The sequence below is a fragment of the Gallinula chloropus genome, assembly GCF_964237585.1.
Source record: "Gallinula chloropus genome assembly, chromosome: 8".
Taxonomy (NCBI): Eukaryota; Metazoa; Chordata; class Aves; order Gruiformes; family Rallidae; genus Gallinula; species Gallinula chloropus.
In genome coordinates this window covers 12,467,488-12,488,167 of record NC_140093.1, presented here as the reverse complement: position 1 = coordinate 12,488,167, position 20,680 = coordinate 12,467,488, and the positions used below count along the sequence as shown (strand labels likewise).

The 20,680-nt window shown below is 51.1% G+C and overlaps 1 protein-coding gene across 1 annotated transcript; it reads right to left on the bottom strand.

The window, feature by feature from the left end:
* Positions 1-1,908: 1,908 nt before the first annotated feature.
* PCYT1A (phosphate cytidylyltransferase 1A, choline) lies at positions 1,909-20,040 on the bottom strand. The gene is made up of 9 exons (XM_084267500.1): positions 20,026-20,040; positions 12,841-12,981; positions 10,137-10,236; positions 7,828-7,944; positions 5,780-5,931; positions 4,886-4,964; positions 4,211-4,353; positions 3,003-3,191; positions 1,909-2,409 (listed from the first exon to the last, which is right to left on the bottom strand). The coding sequence occupies exons 2-9, from the start codon at positions 12,955-12,957 to the stop codon at positions 2,203-2,205; spliced, it is 1,104 nt and encodes a 367-aa protein (XP_084123626.1). The 5' UTR covers positions 12,958-12,981; positions 20,026-20,040; the 3' UTR covers positions 1,909-2,202.
* Between the last annotated feature and the right edge of the window lie 640 nt (positions 20,041-20,680).

The window sequence follows — 20,680 nt, the reverse complement described above, 5'->3', positions numbered from 1 at the left end:
TACAGAACACTGCTGTGTAACTTGTGGTTAAAACAGTAGTAAGGCTTCTAAGCAGCCTGGCCTCCGTGATCCAGTGTGGGGAAACAACACAATAACCATACTGAGGGAAGGGTGAGGAAGGGAAAGGTGGGGAGGACGAGGGAAGAGAGAAGGTGGGTGACAAAGTAAATGTTCTACCACTCGTAAACCAGGGGATTAACAACTGGCTCACCCCAAGTGACCATTATTTGCTCCTTACAGCTTAAAATCCACAGCAGCCAGCCACACTCCCAGAGCTGTGCATGTCCCTGCTGAGAGAGGTCCAAGTGGCAGATAAGGAACCCCCAAAATACCCTTTCCTGTATTGGCTCTGGCCTCAGGAGAAGCACAGAGTCTCTGTCAACCCTTTTGGGCAGTGTGACAAAGGATCAGCAAGATACCAGCCGGAAAAAAGCAGCAGCCTGCTCCTGCCACAGGGCTCCCACGTCCCCTGGAAGCATCGCTGAGCCTGTGGCAGCACCTGAGGATTTGCCTCCTTGCACCCGCTGCTCCTTGAGCCCCTCACTCCACTCTGAAGACCTCCCTGCAGTATTGCTGACCAGGCTCCGAGCCGTCCCTCTCTGCTCCCAGCATTGTGGGAGGATACAGGTGACCCAGCCCAGCAGCTCCACTCAAGAGACAACGGGTGTCACAGGCAAACCTGAACAGAAAAGCACGTGGGAGCTTCACAGCTACGGCACAGCCAGCCCAGTCCCTCCAGCGCCGGCTGCGGGGACAGAGCACACTGACCTGCTCTGTACACAGCCCGTGGGGAGCTGCAGGCCACAAAGCTCAGCGTTTATTACTGACACACAACACCAGGCACGACTTGGACCAGGGGTTCAAACCAGGGGATTACAGAGTTTAAAATTCTAAAAAGCTGCAGCGTGCTCGGATGCTCCTCTGGGCCACCTCGAGGAGCAGAGTAAGCGGGCAGGGATCTGTGTACAGGTTGCGCAAGCCAGGTCACTGTCACATGGGACTGGGACCTTCACTGGGGTACAACGTGCCCTTCATGTGTCAAGCTGCTCACAGCGATACGGACAGCAAACCGGCTGTACAAATTCCTGTTCTGTCCTTGCAGCAGCGACTTCACGGCACCAGTGTGAATGGAGGACTGCTCCAGCCCTGAGAGCACAGCAACTGCAACACAGACACGCACGGAGCACAGTGCTGAGGGGCCGTCTGGACAGACAGCAATGCGGACGTATGACACACCAGAGACTGGGACAAGGAACTTCTCAGAGGAGTGTACAGACACACACACACACACACACACACACGTTTCCTACCTGGGCACTCAGTCACCCAAGGAAATGCACAGACAGCAAGTGCCACGAAGCACAGACTCATTCTCTTCTCTCCGACTGCAACCGAGGGCTGAATTTTAGCTCTAGATTTAGCAGTCTCATTTGGATTAGCTGGGAAGGCCGTTCCCCTGCAGTCCCCATACCCATCTGGAGCTGCGAATGCTGCATGCGTACGGGATGTGCGACTCTGCTGTGCTGTGACCTCTTCCAGGGTGTGACTCCCGCGTGCTAAGCTGGTAGCCCCCTCCCCAGCACGTCCTCACTGCGACACGCTGGGAAGCTCAGCTAAGAGGCGCACAAGCACTACAGGGTCTGCTGGATCGGTTCCTATCGGCTCCAGTGCAGCAGAGATGTCTCTATTTCCTAGAAGCCTCTCTACGCCACTGCTTCCCGCGTGCTCTCGAGGTCATTCTGGTTGAGGAACCGAGGGATCTTTCGTTTGGCAGCGGCACAGATACTGCCTGGGGTTGGGGGAAGTAAGACAGAGGAGCTGAAAGAACGGAGGGACAGATGGGTCTTCCCACTCTCCCTCTCGCCTGGAGGTTTAACAGGGGAAAAGAAACCAAATCAAAAGCCACGCTCGAGTGCTACTCTCTGCACTTTACAGGAGTATTTTCTTAAAATATAAAACCCATCTTCTCCCATAAAACCACTAGAACGTAAACAATAAAAAGGGGATATGGGGAGGAGGAGGGAGAGGACATCTGAATGTGCTTCCAGGCAGCAGCCCTTGCTAAGAGCAACGGGTGCCTCCAAGGCCCTGTGCTCACCGTCAGCCCTGTTCCTATGGCTCTCTTGCTCATTTAGAGTTCCCCAGTGGGTCTGGACTTAGGATTCAGCGATTAGTGGTTCACAGCAAATCCTGGCTGGTAGCTTAATCCTCTTCATCCTCACTGATGTCATAGGTGACCGCAGACTCCTTCCTGGAGCGGTTGGCCGGTGAGGAAGGAGGAGTCTTGGTTGAAAAGGGCCAGCGGAAAGAGGGAGATGGGGAGCGGTCGTGTGTGGGGCTACTGCTGGGACTCTGCTTCGGGCTGATGGCCTGCAGCATCCGGCCCTTGCCCTCCTTCAGCATGTGTTTCTAGGGGTGGAAGCAGAAAGATAGGTAGCACGACTGAAGTAGTGATGGAAACAGTACTCAGAGGCCGGGTAGCATTTTGAGTAGTGTCCCTTCAATGCTTCATGTGATCTAAGAGCAGAAAACGCCCAAGCATCACTCCAGCCCTTGGGAACTACACCCAGCCTGATCATCACCTGTTTGCATGCACCTCTAGCATGAAGCACCAGTGATATTTACCCAGCAGCACAGGAGAGCCTGGCACACACAAGTAGCTCCAGACTCATCCCCAGCCAGTGACAAAGTGCCTGCCAGTCTCTTGGCTGCTCAGGGGCCTGCAGGACACAAGCTGTGGTTTACAGACCAGCTTGTGGGACATGGGGACTGTCCATGTTACAGCTGTAACTGTCTTTATGCAGCTGGTGAAGGATAAAGCCAGTATGCCTCTCTGCAACCAGGCTGACCAAGCCTGGGACTTGTCTGGAGAACAGCAGTGCCATCAGGCATTGGAAAAAAATGTAAGCCTTTGCTTTGCAGGGGGTGGGCTCCAGAAGCCCTACAATGACTGCCGAGCTCTCAGAAATCCCCCTTCCCCTTCTCCCAGAACGACTCCTTACCAACGCTCCTTCTGGGCCAAACATCTCCAAGAAATTGCCAATGAACTCCCGGGACTTCTCTTCCCACTTCTGGATGAGATCGATACTCTTCTCCTCCACTTTCTGGACAAATTCCTTTGACTTCTCCTCTACATCCTTCACTCTCTTTTTCACCTTATCCACACGCTCCTGGAGATGGTATTTCTTCTCCTGTACAGTAAGCAGTGGGTCAGAATACAGCTCACCAGATCTGAGCGGCGACCCACCTCCGCTCTGTGTCATTACACTGAGCTGCTGCTTAAGACTCAGTGTCTCCACTGGTCTTGTGACACTTCTCCTTCCCTTCAGCAACACTTCTTCCCTTGACTAAATGGCAGACACACAGCTGGGCTGGGAGATGCCTTCCGACAGGCACCAGCACCGTACAGAGCGAGACTAAACCCAGAGATAAGTGCTATCTCATAGCAGTGCATGGAAGAGGGAAATATTTATACAAAATAAAGATTAGACTCCAGTGACCTGCTGTGGGTCTTTCTGTGTATCACAACAGCACACGGGTTTTTTCTGGGTGTTTTTAAACAGAGGCAGAGTTGTGTGCCAAGGAGAGGCCGAGCAGACCTCACCACTCCTGTTTCATATTTTGTATTTGTACATATTATCTGAGCGATAAAAGAAGTTTACTACTTTACTTCCAACATAAGAAATGCCTTCTGCCATGAATTCTGCTAGAGCTGCTCAGCACAGAATTAAGCATGTCCTCTTCTCCTACTCAAGTACTGCTGCTCCTGCAGTTCCAGGAAGGGAACAGTACAGTGGAAACAGGATCAGATTTTATCCTAACAAATGACTACCTTATGAAGGTGGCTGAGGGAAGAGAGGGGAGAGATCAGAGATAGCAGTTGCTGCCAAAACCAACCTACGCTTCATCCAGTTCAAGAAAACACACGTTTCGCCACACACCCTGCCTCCAGCTCTTTCAACAGGTCAAACGTCACCGTGGCATTTCTGACAATGGGGCAGCATTAGCAGAATCCCAGTTCTTCTGGGTGGTTCCCAGAGGCAGCTCAAGGGACAGAAGTAGCGCAGTTTCTACTCCAAGGACCGGTTTGGTGCAACTGCTCAGCCCTGCAGCCCGGCCTTTTGCTGGCACATGGCAGGACTGCACTACCACTGGACAAGTCTGCATCTCACACTCTCCTCCTGCTGCACGCAGCTTGTGGAAAACTCACGTTTATGAAGCTGACGTTGAGCTCCTTGGCCGTGTAGCCCCGCTGCAGGTTCCGTCTGGCATAAACATCGTAGTCCCGCACGATCCGCGTGATGATATCTGATGTTGAGATGCCCTCGGTCCTCTGAGTTGGTGCAAACATACCTGGAGTTGGGGAACAGGACACAGGACAGCTGTAGCAAGACTGCTGACTACAATCCACTGTATATACAACAGTGTGGTGACCAGGACAGGACAAAGGGTCCTACAGCCTAGTGGGTGCAAATACAACAAGCTCTGATGGCTGGGTTTGGGTAGATTTACATAAGCTGCACTCCCACTAAGCTTTACAGCAAGCAGGTAGAGGAGTCACTCTGATAAATTCCTAAGATTCACCATTTGTGAGAATCCACAGGCCAGACCATAGTAGTGCTTCACGAGGCAGCTGTGGATTCAATCACAATAACTAGACTGAAGTAGGAATTAATGTTGGGCAACATTTGACCTGTGACATGGGATGGTCCCAGCCGTATGAAGGACGGGCTTTGTGCTCTTCTTCCTGCCCTCGGAGCCTCCTGGACCTTGGTACCAGAGGCCCCGTGCCACTTCCCCAGGAATAATCCTGCCATACAGGTGCACAGGAGAAACTACAGCAGATCTCTGACAGGAAGCCCTGGAGAATCTGACCCAGACCCACCTGCTTCTTTTATATGCTTATAAACATCATCGCTGCCAGCAGAAGAATAGGGGATGTCATCATGTGCAACAAAGTCGATCTGAAAATTAAGCAAGGAATGTGAGTCAAGGTTTTATCTTGGCTCTGCAGGTCTCCTGCTTTCTGTCAAAAGACATAACCTTATGCTGACCACCTCCACACCAGGAATGACAGGAAACAAGACACTTTCCTCTGTTGAAAAGCCACACAGAGCAGTCCCAGGTTCTCACTGGCAACTGCATATCAGTGGTGTAAGCACATGCCAGAGAGGAAAGGCTGGGACTAAGGACACAGCTGTTTTAAGCTTCACAGAGAAATGGCTTGTTCGTGCCAACACAGGGAAACTAAGCAAATTCCCCTGAAGACTCCCTCCCCTCCCAAAGCAGTTCAAAAGACATCAGAGACTCCTTTAACCTCATCTTACCAAATAACAAAAGACTCTCAAGGCAGCTTGCCTGGTCTCCTGTTCCAGGGCAGCTGATGCAGATGTAAAGCTGCTCCTACTCAAGCAGGGAGTTGAACCAGATGACCCCCAGAAAGCTCTTCCAACCCATATTCCCCTCTACCTGCTGCGCGTTTCGCACCCATGTGTAACCAGCATCGACTTCTCCTGGAATGGAGAGAACCCTCTCAGGCTTTTTCCCCATGTCACCATCTCTACCTTATTTTAATATGACCTGCCAGCTCAGAAAGCACCTCTAGTCTCCCAAGAAACCCATCTGATTCCCATAACCCAGCTCATTCCATATTGAAGGAGTTTCAACAGAAACGAGTTGCTCAGAAAGAGGTCACCCCCATGGATCAATTCTTGCTGCAAATAGCAAGTGCAGACAGAAGCTAATCAAAATTTAGAACGGATCAGATGTCCCAAATTACCCTGTGCTCTGCCAGGAACTCGGGGGTGAGCGTCCACGGTGCATTCCTCACCACTTCGTCCACGTAGCGACAGTGCTGCACAGCGTCATACCGCTCATTTTCATTCATTACCGTGAAGCCCTTGAAGTTATGGGTCAGCTCATCACTGCAGACTGAAGAAAGAGGCACAGGGAAGAGTGAGCTTGAGGTACTGACCCCACCGCTTTACAGCGGAAGGGCCTCAAGTGCAGTTCCAGCTGCTGATGGAGACTGGTGCTGGGACTTTCAAACCCAGCTCTTCCAGCCACAAAGCAGCAGAACAGGGAGTGGTGCTGGGCAATGAACTCCTCAGTGATTCCAGGCAGGCTGTTTTGGGGGATTTCTGCCCAAGCTGGGGACCTGCACCCCAAGCCCTCAAGATCTCTACAGCCTACAACACTTACCAAGAAAACAAGCCAATACAGAAGCAACTCTCCTGTATGAAAACAGTACCTGGGGCTCTATCAGGCAGAAGCCAGCTGGTTAACCCAGAAGCATCCCACGCCTGGAAACTGAAGCCCATGGAAAAAAAGGCCTTACCTAAGCTTCTTGTTTCACACAATGTCACACCACCACCTAGTTCTCGTTAAGTTATAGTAAAACAAAGGATGTGTTATAATTTCACAGCAAATCAAGTTAGATTAATGATTACTTTCTATGAGAAAGTAAATGAACAACTTCATAACCTGCAACGTGTGACACTGAGAAGGAAGGAGTTTTATTTGGCTGACTCAAAAGTAAACGAGGCATTATCACTCTCCCTGGTATTGGATGTATTTATGTTCAAGACAAACAGATAATAGAGTGGGTGAGACTACTCCCAGCTTGGAGCCCACATTCACTTGGGCTGTGGCCTCATATCTCTCAGTTCCTGGTGCAAGGAGAGCAGCACACCGCCCTCCACCCCACCAGCCTTCCAGAGCCAGAGGACATGGCTGCACACTGTGCTACATTAACACAGTCATCATTTCACCTGGTTATTTTCCAGGTCCGATGTACATGAGGATGTCTTCCTGCCTGCAAGATTTCTAAGCTCAGAGAGTTTTATAGGTTGCAGCAACTGTTTCAACTCTCCTCTCTGCCTTCCCCTTCCAGACAATACTGCAGCACCCACAAAAATGCAGAAGTGCCACTCTAAAAATGCTCTCAGCAGGCAGCAAAACTGCGATAAGGAAGCCAACGACACAACGAAGTTATAATCACCCCACTGCAGAACCAGTTTCATTTTGCTCCAGGAAGCTAAAAATAGTTGAGAAAACTAGTTAAAAGTACTCTCAGCTCCAATACTTGCATATCATTAAGTGGCCTGACCAGAGGGCACCTCCTGGTACAGAGGCCAGTGTCTTACAGCAGCCAAAAGAAAGGCTTTCTCCTTTCCCACCACACTCTTAGAGGGGGCTGGGCCAAAACACCTCTGCCCCTCAGGCAGCCAGCAGGATATTGCTGGCATCACCCACAGACCTCTGAACCTAAGAGACATAATGAGGAAGCTCTGTTTGCACAAACGGGGCCTGCATGATCTCCACGCGGCCTGGAGCATGCCCAGGGAACCAGCGTGAGCTCCACGCTGCTAGCAGGACCCACTTGGGATCAGCCATAAGCAATGCCTGGCAGAGAACTGGGGCAGAGGGGGTGGCTGGCAGGGCGATATGGGTGACACAAAGCAAAACCAGCCACAGAGGGACTGTTCCTCATTCAGTGACTGTTGCATTAAGGGGCAGAGGCTCAACTGCCACGGTGTACTGTTATACACAGATGTGTCACTCACCAGTCTCTGTCACAAAATGGAGGGGTCAGATTAGAACAGCCAGAAATTGTTTCCTTGAGCACTCATTGGGTACAAGATACCTTCCTGCAGACATACTAACTCTCAGTGTATTGCAGGAGGACTTCAAGAATGTCTGGGATAACTGGCTGCAGCCACTAAGGCCATCAAGACAAAAACCCCACTGTGGCATCTGTCTGCACAGCTATGGATGGAGGCAAACTGTACTCCTGTGACAGCCAAAGTCAACAAGGTCACTCCTTACCTCCAACAATGAGGTACGTGTTTGGGAAGAGGTTCTTCGCTTGCATCAAGGCCCGGGCGTGTCCAGAGTGAAACAAGTCAAATATTCCATCCGCATAAACTCTGACGGGCCGATCCACTGCGCCAAAGAGACAGAGACACGTCTGTGAAGGTGCCTTCCTGGAGAAGCAGCTGCTGCTCTTGCCTGTGTTTGGAGACCTTCTGAAACTCATAGGGGGGTGTGGCACAAAAATTGGCAGAATACAGAGCCATAGCCATGGAAGATTTGTGAAGGGGAAGCAGCTGCCCCTCTGCCTTCTTGACATGGAAACTAATGCTGCTGAGCACAGAGCTGAAATCCAAGTGTGTTCAAAGACAGACTCATAACTTACCACACAGCCACCAAAACAAGGTCAGGGAAGACCAAGGGGAAAGCAAACCCTGTACACCTCCCTCCTGTGGCAATCCAAATGCAGCATTAACTTTTTGCACAGGAGTGAGCTACCAGAGGGGAAATGGCCAAAATATTTCATAGGTGCCCAATTTCCCCCTGCCAGCCAGGATGGCATCTCAAGATCTTTTCAGCACCCTCCCCTGCAGCCTACTGCCACAGGAACCAGTTTGGCTGAGGGACCAAGCTGTTCTGAGTACCCCTCTGCATCACTGGCTCCTCCAGTCCCATCAAGTGCGTGGCTGTATTAAAAAAAAAACCCACCTAACAAACCCCCCAGAAAACCCCAGCTGGAACAAAACTTTCTTCAGGCCACCTCTGCCAGGGAAAATTGCAGCTCTTCTCTTTGAGGTCAGCACAGAGGTAACGTGACTTAGTCTAGCCCTGCCATGTAATAGCAGGAGGCTCCCTGACTTCTGGTCTCCTGGGATCACACAGAACTTCAGCCCTCTTGCTGTTGGTAACAGAAAGCCACATGTTCTTGTTATCCAACACACTTGGGAATGGCCTGCTGCTCTCTGGCCCAGTTCAGGCAGGCAGATTGAGAGGAGCAGGGTGAGCAGACACACACCAAAGCTGCAGTGAGGAATGGGAGAAGGTAAGATCCTAGCAGCAGAGCTGATACTCCATGGATTTGAGCAGAGCCCTGAAGGTACCCAGAGACAGACCCTGGAAGGTAGCAAGAGTATGAGTTAATGTAAAAGTAGAGTGGTTAGATACCAGCTAAGCAGAGGAGTCAATTTGAGGACAGCCTCTCATAATCTCTTTTCAGCAAACCCACTTCAGTCTGAAGGTGCCAGGAGGCTCTGAAGAGCCAAAGATCTGAAAATCTGAGACCACAAAAAGTGCTGTGTATGTCAGAAGAGGGATGGTGATGGCAGGCCTTTATGAATGTACAATCGTGCTCTGGAAATGGGCTGAGACACCCTTCCCTTTCCTCCATCCCGCAGCAGGCACAGTTCTGAGCACTGGCACAGACAGTACAAGGCAGCACACAGTGTATTTTAGTCTTAGCAGGCAGGAGAGCCATCACTGTTGAAATCAGAGACCTTTGTGCAGGCTCTGGAGACTTTCTTTCAGCTAGGAAATTAACACAGACCAAGAAAAGCATTGGATGTGCAGAACCTCCTGCAGGAAACCACTGCCGGTCTCAATCTGAGCTGGTCCATCCCTCAGCAGCAGCCAGGTAGTAGAAACACAATCTTTTATTGTCTTGGTTTCCATAACAGAAAGGCCAAGTAAGGCAGCAGCGTCTGCACACTCCGTTTGGCAAGTGAGGGCAGTCAGCCTTCAGGACACAGGCCTGCCTCTGCCTCCCCTTCGGACCTGCAAAGGGAACAGTGTTTCTCCCAGCCCAGTTTGGAGAATAAAAGGACACATGCTGGTTGGGGGGCTGACCTGTGCTGCTTAACGTGACTTCAACTCAAACCCAGGCTAGAGCAGGACACTCTGGACAAAGGTGTATGCTGGTTTTATTTGCCCATTTCATGGTTCAGAAGCGATGGCTTTTAACGGGCTTAACCTTAAGCTGCCTCAGACAATGCAGTACAGAAGAGCATTCAATCTCTGGCACTGGTCTGTTGCTGTCAGTGGTACTGGAAGAGCTAAACCACAAATTTCTCTTTGCTTCAGATAGATTTCCTGGTTCAGGCACATCTCTCAAACAGAGGCTCGGATTTCAGTTGTAACAGCAGGCCCAATTTCACATGGGAGCAGGGATCCACTCACCAAAGCATTAAGTCATTGGCTGCTCTGACACACAAGGTCTGACAAACCCAGTCTGACACACAAGGCTGGTTCAGTCTGAGAGATATCAAAATCCTACCCACCCCTCCCCAACCCCGCATTTGTACAACCCCTCCAGCCTGGTTTTTACTTACAAGGGGTCCCTCTCATCGCTTCTTCATACGTTACTCTGATGTATGGCTTGCTGTAATCGATTTCCACTTCGTCTGAGAACGGAGCCGGTTCCCTCAGCCCCTAGAGCACCAGAGAAGGGCAGCTGTGAGAGTGAAATGTGATGACAGCGTCCCAGTCCCCCAGTGACTCACTGTGTCTCTGCACAATTCAAACGTATGGACTGAAAATCTAGTTAGTGCTACACCTGAAAGTAGCCCTGTGGGTGCTCAGCCTGAGTTTAGAGAGACAGAGACTTTTGACATACAGCAGCACAAGCCAAGCTTCATCAAGCCTCACGGCCACAGCAATGCCCACCCAGGCAAAGCCGCAGCTTTGCTGTGCCCCAGTGTTTGGGCTGCAATGTGCAACCTGCAATGGCTCCTGGATCAAGCAGAAGAGCTACACCAACAGCAGCACAAACTCCCAGAGAACGTGTGTGCATCGTCCCCTGTTTCTGAGCCGTACACAGTGAGAGACTGACCTCAATCTGTGGCAGGGTATTTCCAACCGCCACAGGAAAATGCCTCTAACTGCCAGCTTGACCACAGCACTATGTTTCATCAGCAGCTGAAGTCCAGATATCGTTTCTGGTCTCCTCAGAATGGGAACAAAAAATCTGCCCTTCCCATAACAGAACAGGCAGCTTTATTTTCTTCTACCCAGGAGGCACGGGGCAGCAATGGATGTCTTTTTCCTGAGCCAGAAGACTAGGAAACAAGCTCCCCAGTCATTACAATAACACCTTCAAGCTGCAAAAAAGCTAATCAGTAGTTTCCTCTGTGGCTTCCTGTTCCAACACAGCATCCTACCATGGTGCCCAGCACCACTTCAAGCAGAAAGACTGCTGCTGTTATCACTAATGCCATTCCTCATTAGAGTGCTCACAGTGAAGTGTGCAGCAGAGCAACCGCTGACCGCTGCATTCAAACACAGTGATGCTGCTGAAAGTCTCCTTAACTGATGTTCTGGTGTCTGCGGCATTTCACACGCCATCTCCTCTACCAGGATCCATACTGTTAGGTTAAGGCCTGCTGGTCTCAACTTTCATCACTACCATTATATTTGAGGCTTCTGAAGATCCTCTGCAGTTTGGCTGGCACATACCTGATACAAAGCTAGGAATAAAAGCATAAAAAAAACCCCTACCAAAATTATAAGAGGATCACAGGGAAACGTCCTGAAAAGCTGCCACCAGAGTCTTGCCCTTCCTCTGCAGTGCCTACAAGGGTCAGGACTCAACCTGATGTGCACAACACAACAGGCTTATGCATCAGCAGGCTTATTACTTCCATCTGCTGCCGAGCCCCACTGCTTCAGGGGAACTCTCTGCCAGGCAGCTGTTCAGCTGGGTAAAAGCTTCAAGGTAGCATCACAGTTAGGCAACACAATTACTCTTGCTACAATAAATAAACCTTTCACAAAGGAGGAAAAAGAGAAATCTTTCATCAGGAGGTCCACATTATCCCTGTGGCTAAAAAAACCAGGCAGGAAGTCTGGAAGCAGCTAGCTACTACTTGTCTGTGCTGTTCACAGGCTGATGCTTTATTTCTAACACAGGGCAGACACCAACTTGAAGAGCAAGTGATTCCCACGTACTAACCTGCACACTTATCAAAATATGTGGAGTCTTTAAGAGGGACAGGGTAGGTTTTTGACAACCATCAAGGATATTAAGACTCTGAGGGATATGCCATGCAACAGCTCAGACCTCCATTCCCAAAGCCTGCTTCCCCAGTTCTCACCATCCGGGATGGGACTGAAGTACTCCCACAGAGCAGAGCATTATCAGAGCGGAGATCTGCAACACGTCACCAAGGACTATGACCCCAATGTGACGTGGCAGGGATCCTAGTTGCTTTTTGACAGAGATAAGGAAAGAGCAGCTAGAGCACATGTGGTGGGCATGACAGCTCCAGGAATAGGACAGAGGAGAGCTGTAAAAAACTCATCATCGCAATGTTGTGGCAAGGACAAGTCAAAGTCAGCTCTTTACGCTGGCATTAAACTGGCACAGACTCCCTTTAGAAGAGACCCCACCAGCTTTAGCTTGATAAAGCTGTCACAAGGTTGATCCTTCAGGTTTGTTTATTGTTGTTTGCTTGGTTTTGGTTTTTTTTAATGAACACTTCCGAAGTGACTGCCAGACCAGGAGAATCAACCAAACAGTAAAACTTCCCCGTGCTTCTGAGCTCGGATTCAACAGATTACTTCTGGAGGTGCTTACAGCTCCAGATCCTCCTGCAGTTCCTCTGGCTGGAACAGGACTGCTTTTGGCTAGGTGCAGGGGCTGTCACATCCCTGTCTGGAGCATTCCCTCTCCTGCTGGGTCACTGCAGAAAGCCCACTGGTGCGACATGAAAGCTAACTCCTCCATGGCTATCTACACACACCTGCCTGTTCTGGTTCAGCTTAAGTGACTACAAACAAGCTGGACACATCACAAAAGCAGCTTAGCAATGCTTGCCTCAGACCTAATTTAAGCCCACGCTGTAAGTATGTTATTCCTATGAACAAAGGAAGATTTCAAACTGGCTTTGCAAGAAGGATGGCTACAGTTACTTGCTTACACACACACACTTGTTTTATGTGTCCACAGGAAAAAACCCACCACGTTTATCTTCCTGTTGCTACAGCCCCATGTCCTAATCTCAGAGGCACCTAAAGCCCTTATCTCTGCTTACTTACGAATGAGCGTCGGGACATTTTTGGAGGGATCCCATCCAGCTCTGCCGCCCCATTGGGGCCAGATCCATCTTTTCTTCGCTTTCGGGAATTCAGCCTGGAGGAGGACGGCGGCTCCATCTTGACAAACACACCCAGGAAGAACTGGAACAAAATGAAGGAGAAGGGGAGGGGGAAAGAGAAATAAATTATGTACTTCTCAGGTCCTCCAAAGCAGAATCAGCACACAGCAGGCACAGCGTACAGAAGGTCAGCGCAAAGACACAGCCACCTAACAAGGGGCTTAGCCAGTTGTATTTGGCATCAGCTGCCAAGGCTTGACAAACAGTGCCTGGTGGGAATACTGAATCATCTAACGCAATGGAGCTGCTCTGCAGAGAGACGCGTGCAGCCGTCAGCTGGCTGGAGAGGAGAAACTCACACAAGAGTTGCAATGCAAGTTATAAATCATGACTACAAGGCTAATTGCGTTATTTTGACATCTAGAAAGCAACCCAAGGATTAAGACATGCCCAGTTCACGTTCAGCCCTCCCCTGGCTCTCACTTTGATGAATGCAAATGCTCTTCTACACTTCAGTGCCCCCCTCTCACCCACCAAGACAGCTGGTGGGTGTGCTGCGTCCCTGTGCAATCCTGAAAAGAGGAAGGAGCAGCTTTAAGCAGGACAAGGGTGAGGGAAGGGGTGCAACCCACAGTCATAACTTGAATAACTCGCTGCCTTGCTGTTTGCTTTGCTGTTTGTGCAAGACTGAGCTGCAGCTGCCCAGTGGGGACAGCTCACCTTGGGATGACTGCCACCGTGCTCCCCTCTTGTCCCCTGTTCCCGCTGCAGTGGTGACTCAGCTGATAGGGAGGCAGCTGCTGACACCATGGTAGGGCACACTTCTGGCACTTTACGTACCAGGCTGTAATTAGTGGTGGTTCAGATAAATTGCTTCTCTAATGAACAGACAGACAACCAGTGTGGGACAGAAATCGTGACAGCCATCTGGGAGGAAGCTATCCTCGCTTTTGAGCTGGAGTCATCAGTGCTTACAGTCCTCAAAGGGCCCCGCAGCCTTAGGAAGCCCAGCACTTCAGAGCAGAGGGAAAGCCAGGGATTTATGGAAAGGCATGGCACCAAACGTTCCCTTTACGGCTGCTGCAGGAGTCAGGAAGTAAGGAGCAGCGTTATCTCCCTTGCCCACTCAATGCACACAGCTCTCCAATGCAGTTCCAACCTGCCATTCCCAAGAGCAGCATGACCCCTCTGCCCAGGAATGATGCTTACGTACGTGTCTCAACACCCTAATTGTAAGGGCCGTGTGGAATTTAAAGTGTCTTCCCACCCACATGCAGCGGGTGTGCTAGAACATGTTAAGGTGGGGCAAGTGTAAGGTATGAGAAAGGGCAGATGTCCCTCTGAACACCACCCCTCTCCTTGGCAGAGGGTCTCTGCCGAGCGGTCTGACTTGGGACAAGCTGGGATCATCCTCAGTAAGGGCTGCTGGGCAAAGCTCTGCTGTTCAGCAACCCAGAGGTGTGGGCTTTGTGAGGAGAGCTGCGAAGAAGCAGATTTAATGATTGGACTCACTCAAATGACTCCGAGTTAAGGAATGTTCCAATGTAAGGAGTCAAACGCAGCTTAATAACACGTGAGCATACCTCTCTGCCCACCCAGCATCAACAAGATGATACCTTACAAACAGCACTAGGGCCAAACACAGCTCAACTGGTTTTGGGCTACACGCCTCTAAGTATCCCAGAGCACTCTGCCAGACCCAACACGATGCATGAGGAGCAGGAAAAGGGAATCCTAGGTGAGTGGGGAGCCAAAACCAATATACTGGGGAGAAGACAAAAGTGATGGTGAAGAGCAGCCACAAGGACATTTCAGAGGTACACGAGCCATCCAGCACTCACTCCACAGCGCCTGCGAGTAAGGTTTGCTGAGTTTCCCCCACTCCAGTAATTACAGAATCACAAGGTTGGAAAAGACCTTTAAGATCATCGAGTCCAACTGTTCCTGTCCTGTGCTAAACCATATCCCTAAGTACCTCATCTACCCATTTTTTTAACACACCCAGGGATGGTGACTCAACCCCCTCCCTGGGCAGCCTGTTCCACATCCCAACAACTCTTTCAGTGAATCATTTTTTCCTAACATCTAATCTGAACCTGATTAATGTACTATTATAATAATATGATGATATTTATTTGTACTATCTCCTAACAACAGAGCAGCATACAGTTTGGGGGCAAAAAGCATTCCCAGGCAAAGCCACTTCGCAAGCCAAATCTCCAAATCTTCAAATGCTTAAGCAAAAAATTTAACTCTTGGGAGAGATCTGGGCTATAAATGCTTCCAGAGTGCCTGTGAAAACACAGGGTATGACAGAGTACTTCTTAGGTTTTGCAAGGTGCCATTGGCTCTTTTACTTCACCGCTGCAGTCCTATATGAAACCAGCCAGTTCAGAAAAAGCAGCAGACCTCTGTCTCTGGTTCAAAGCAACCCCAGTGTTCATGGAAGTAGTGGGGGGAAACAGGAGCACAACTTGTTACTTGGTCAAAAATATTTCCACTGTTTCAAGTCACCAGTTAGTCTCTGACCACTTGCTTTCCTTCCCTTTGGAAACAATTAAAAGGGTCTGTTAATATCCCAAACACAGGCATCCTGAACCTCCGACAGCAACACCGGCAGAGGCTTCGCTGCTGAAGCACGGACACTGCACCCTCCATGCACAAACAGGTAAAAGCTCTTCCCACGGTGGCTTGGCCCAGTGAAGTGACCAGACTTCCCCCCACCCCATCTGCTTTCCTCCACCCCAACTCACTTTGTCACTTCTCAGGGTACACATAGTCTTTTGATAGCAAAGAACAGCTTAAGTGAATAGATGTGCTGTGTGTTAAATAAGCAGCTGTGGTCAGCAGGCACCCAGCAGCAGCTCTGCCTGACACACAGAGGGAGAAACCTGCTCTGAGGACATCACAATAACGCTCCATCTGCTTTGATGTTGCTGAAGGAGCCTCTGCAGTGTCTGCTCATGGGCCAGGCACTTTGTGAGTGACACAGCTCTGCTAATTACTCAAATTAACACAGAAATGAAACAGTAATTTTACCACTCTTCAGACCTTTAAAACCTGTCCTGTGGCTAGTGTGTTTCTTGGAAATCCTCCCAGCACCAAAATCGTCTTCAGTAAAAACTGGGAACACGTTGTTTTTAAAAAGAACCCCCACCTCACTGCGATAAAGCTGCTAATCTTACAATTACATTTTGACCCAGATGACTAAAATAGCATCCCAAACAATTGCTTACCAACAATGGGAGCCAGCCTCCATCGCTGAGCTTACCACACAGCTTTGCTTCCCCAAACCCATCAAACACTGAGTGTTCAAAAATTAATTACATTTGCAGCAGATGGGGAAGGGGAAAGAGAAGACAACTCTCCATGCTCATTCGGAAAAACTCCCAAGGTAAAACCCAGGCACGAGCAGAAGATATAATCCTGCTGTAAAATATTAACATCGTCCTATTTTGTTTAAGCCGTCACCCTCCCGTGTTCCCAAGTCTGTGCTGAACATGAGTTGCTGCTCACTAGGAGCAAAGTTAAGAAGTGCCCCATTTGGGAAAACCATGGGCAGATCATGTCTTCATGCTTTACACCTGAAACGTGCTTCTTTGGTGCACATCCTGTATCAAAGCAGCACCCTGCATCACCTACCAGCTACCTCCCCTTGAGAAGGAGTTGTAAGGGTTCCACAAGGTGCAGCCAACTGTCAGGTGGGAGAGGAGTTGCTCTCCCTGTCAGGGAATAGCTCCTCTCAGTCCCCAGGCACAGATATGGAACGAAGGGGGGAAGCAATCAGAGGGAGAAATAGGAATTTTCTCTAAACTGCAGCAGTAACGGCCTTCAGAGATCATCCAGCACTTTGCTGAGAGTAATGCTAGAAAGCTCCAGTAATTTCCCACTGAAACACAGCCACTTCTGGGAGGGAAGAAGGACAAGCATTGATTACCACAATACGTCTATAGATATAGATATATAGTGCGAGACAACTACACTATTATCTAACCTGGAATTTAACCACAACACCAAAGTTAACACCTCTGGCAGACGGAGGAGATCAGAGTATCTTTTTGTTTAGCCAAAGCCTTGTCTCACCGTCAGCATCTTCAGCACTGATGGTTTGTTTAGCCCTGGTGCTGTCAGAGGATTGCCTGCTCACACTACACCAGAGAAGCAGATGAGGCATTTCTGCATCCTAAGCACACTGACAGCACGAGAACCTGGCCCCTCTGCATCATCTGTGGTTTGACCACCCAAGGAATGTCTTGAAGAGCATTACCTGGAAATCCACGTGCACCAGCTGGGTTTCTTCTGCCACGACTGCTGCTTTTCAGGTGTGGATCTATGTGCCAAGGCAGAACAAATCCTGCTACTTAACACCTGAATCCTGAGCAAAACACGGTCTTACTGCAACGAGTCAGCGAATGCTGCAGCCCAAAGCTGCTGCGTTTCCCACCAGGCATCTGAGTCAGTGTGAGACTGGCACACTGGAGCAGCAAGGGCCCCTCCAACACCCACAGCTCCCAGGCTGCACTCTCGCCCCTCCGAACTTAGAAGGCGTTGGCACAGTCAGATGCGACTGTCATGTGCTGCTTCGCCTACAAGACCATTCCGCTTTACAGGAGAGCAGGCGATTCCTCTTCTGCTGACTCATCTGCAGGCAAATACTACTAAACTTTGCTCTCTGCCAGCTGTCTGCAGGAAAGAATTGCCTTGACACGTGGACCACACATAAGCGAGAGCCTCAGGGAAAAGGATGAAGTCCTGTCGCTTCAGATAATTCCCCTGCCAGGCTGTAAAGGACTCAGGCGACCCTGCGCTCCTCGGTCACAGGGAGAAGAGAACCCTTTTCCCTCCATTCTCCCCCATCTCCAACTCCCAGTTTATGATTAACCTTACCGGTGTGTATCCCTGTAGACACCTGATGTGGACAGACAGACAGACTGACTCAGAAGAGGTTAATGACAAAAGACTCATCACTGGGAGAAACCGATGAAAGCCTGTTTACAAGATAGGGGTTAACTGGTACGTAATTACTGGGAGACATCGGGATGCCTCTTCAATCCCTGCTTAAAAGTCTCACCCTATCTCCAAGGCAACTTATTCCCAGCCCAGTTTTGCAAGGCCTAGATTCACCCCAATCTCCAGACTGAGAGCATCTGCATCAAAACAGAGTGTTAACTAATGGCTGCGACCCAGCCCGCTCACCTCCAGAGAAGACTGCCATCTCCCAGCACGCCTGCTCTCCCCACAGCCAGCACTTGCTCTGTCCAGAGGGTCTACACCTTCTCACCCCTTATAAAGGTTATGACAGGATCTGGCAGGCAGGGTGTCCTGTCCACACTGAAGCAGAGACTGCTTCAGCTACTCTGGTTGAGCAAAAGCAGCTATCCTGTGGCGCATCAATAGCCATGTGAAGGGATAAAAGGGATTCCACTTCAGACAGTGCACCCAACAGCATCCACAGCCAGACCTTCGCTATACTTGCTAAAGCCCCCCCCCAAGCCTTGCATCCCCTACTGCTATGGGCTGGCTGATAATATCTGCTCAAGCAGAGCCTGAGCATACAGAAGATCTGGTACCCATGTCTTGCAATCAATGAAAAGACGCTGCTTTTCACCAACAAAGTCCCAGACGGCTCAAGATAATTCTCTCTAACCCTACTACAAGCAAAAGCAGCACAGTGTGATCACCTAAAGCAGTCCTGCTAGGAAGGACATAAAAAAAAATATACTGCTGTCAAGACCTTCTCCAGGAATTCACAGCCCTTCTGGGTACATCACAACCCCGAGGAACTGAGTGTCCTGGCATGCGACAGAGTCTCTGCTGCAGTCAGCGAAGCAGCAAGAGCAGAGTATCTGAGAAGATTTGGAGCCTGCCCAGGGAAAATAAAGTACAAGGCTGGGTAGTCATTCTGTCCTGACTTTTGCATTGCATTGCATCGTGTTTTGTTTTTGGGGCTTAACAACAAAGCCTTTTGAGACTTCAGGAAGCAACCTCCTTTATTAGGATTACACATCAATACCAAATCCTTGCTCCAAAAATTGCTGTTGGTGGCTTGTTCTACAGTAATTTCAAGACAATTGCAATCCAGATCTTGGACCAAGAAACTTCCAAGTCATGAATTTTAATAGTCCTGTACACACAGCAAATTCCTTTAGGAAATAAAGCACAGGTATTTGTTGTATCAATTTCAAAAGCACATACAGTGGCTGTCCTCAGGCCTGGGAGTCCTGTGGATGGAAACGCACCAGTGCCTGTTTCTGCTCATGCCAGTCTCCACCAGCTGCAGGCTGGGTGACCTGGAGCCGCAATGGCACTGGGTGGGGACAGTGGGAAAGCTACCTGCTGCATCCTGCACCTCCCTTCATAGTGAGCGAGGGCTACCGAGGAACATCACTCGGCTCTCAGGATTCCTGCAGACTTTAACTCTAATTACAAACCCATTAATCAGCCCAGCCAGGACTTCGGTGGACACAAAAAGCGGGTTAGAGAGGCTGTGTGCCTGCGCAGCAGCTAGGTCACACCTCCCTTCTCCACAGGCAGGGCCACCTACTCGTTGTTCTGCTCCTCTCTCCCAGGCCTTAGCTGCATCCCTTAGGTTGGGGGACACCCTCTCAAAGCCCCCCCCCCCAGTCCTAGCCCTGGTGATGTATCCAAAAGTTCCCAAAAGCATCTGCTGCATTTCCCTCAGCCTGTTCTCGCCGCAGCCGGTCCTGCCATCCCCTGAGCCCTGTGGCCAACCCCAGACTCCCCCCAAATCCTCCCGGGAGGGAAGCAGCGCAACACATCACAACACAGTGCCCCAGCCGGCACTGCCCCCCTGCCCAAAGCCAAGAGCCCCACGCCCCCACCAGCCAGCGCCTGCCCCGCGGGCTCCGCACACTGCCGGGTCGCCTCATGCCCACGCCACGGACACTTCGCTGGGAGAGAGAGCTCCCGGGGCCGGGCCCGCCTGACCCCGCGGGGGTCGTGTGCGGTGCTCCCCGCCTGCCTCCAGTCCCCATCCCCTGCGCCCGCACCGACGGACCGCGCAGCCCCAGGAGCCCCCACATCCCCCGGCGGCAGTCCCCAGAGCCCACTGCAGAGCCCGCTGCCCCCCAACTCCCGCTACCAGCCCGCCGCCGGTCGCACGCACCTCCGCAGCGCAGCGCAGCCCAGCCCGGCCCGGCCCCGCCGCCACTGCCAGAGCCGCTCCCGGAGCCGGCCCCGCCCCGCTCCCGCCAACGCCAACGGGGCGGCGGGCGGAGCCGCGGCGTGTCGGGCCGGGGCGGCAGGAAGGAACCAGCCCCGCCCCGGGAAACCGCACCCGGAATCTTGAGTTCCGGCTCGCAACAGGTCCTCCCGCTGGGCCGAGAGTACCCCGGAGCTCCGCAGCCCGTCACGGGTCCGCTCTAAATATCGGGGCCGATGGAAGGAGGGAGCCAAGCACCCTTAGGGCGGGCCTGGCTGCCCCAGGCCACGCAGCCGGGTCGCATCCCTTGGCGGTCGCTGCACGGCTGGTCCCATCTTGGTGGCGGTGCGGGAATCCCCGGGCTTGACCTTTCTCCCGGGAACGCACAGCAGCTGCTTGACCCAGCCCAGGCCGCGGCCAGGGGTGGCTGGAGCTGCGTGGCCACAGGCTCAGGGCCGCTTCGTACCGCCCCTTTGTCAGGGAGCTGCTAAAAACCCTCCCAAACAGAGCGAGCCCGAGGGAAAAAGCCGCGATGTAATCGCCACGATTTAATCATAAGTGTTAGAACGAGCCCGAGGGCGTGTGCAGTTTCCTGGCAAGCGTCCTTACGTGGTGGGTT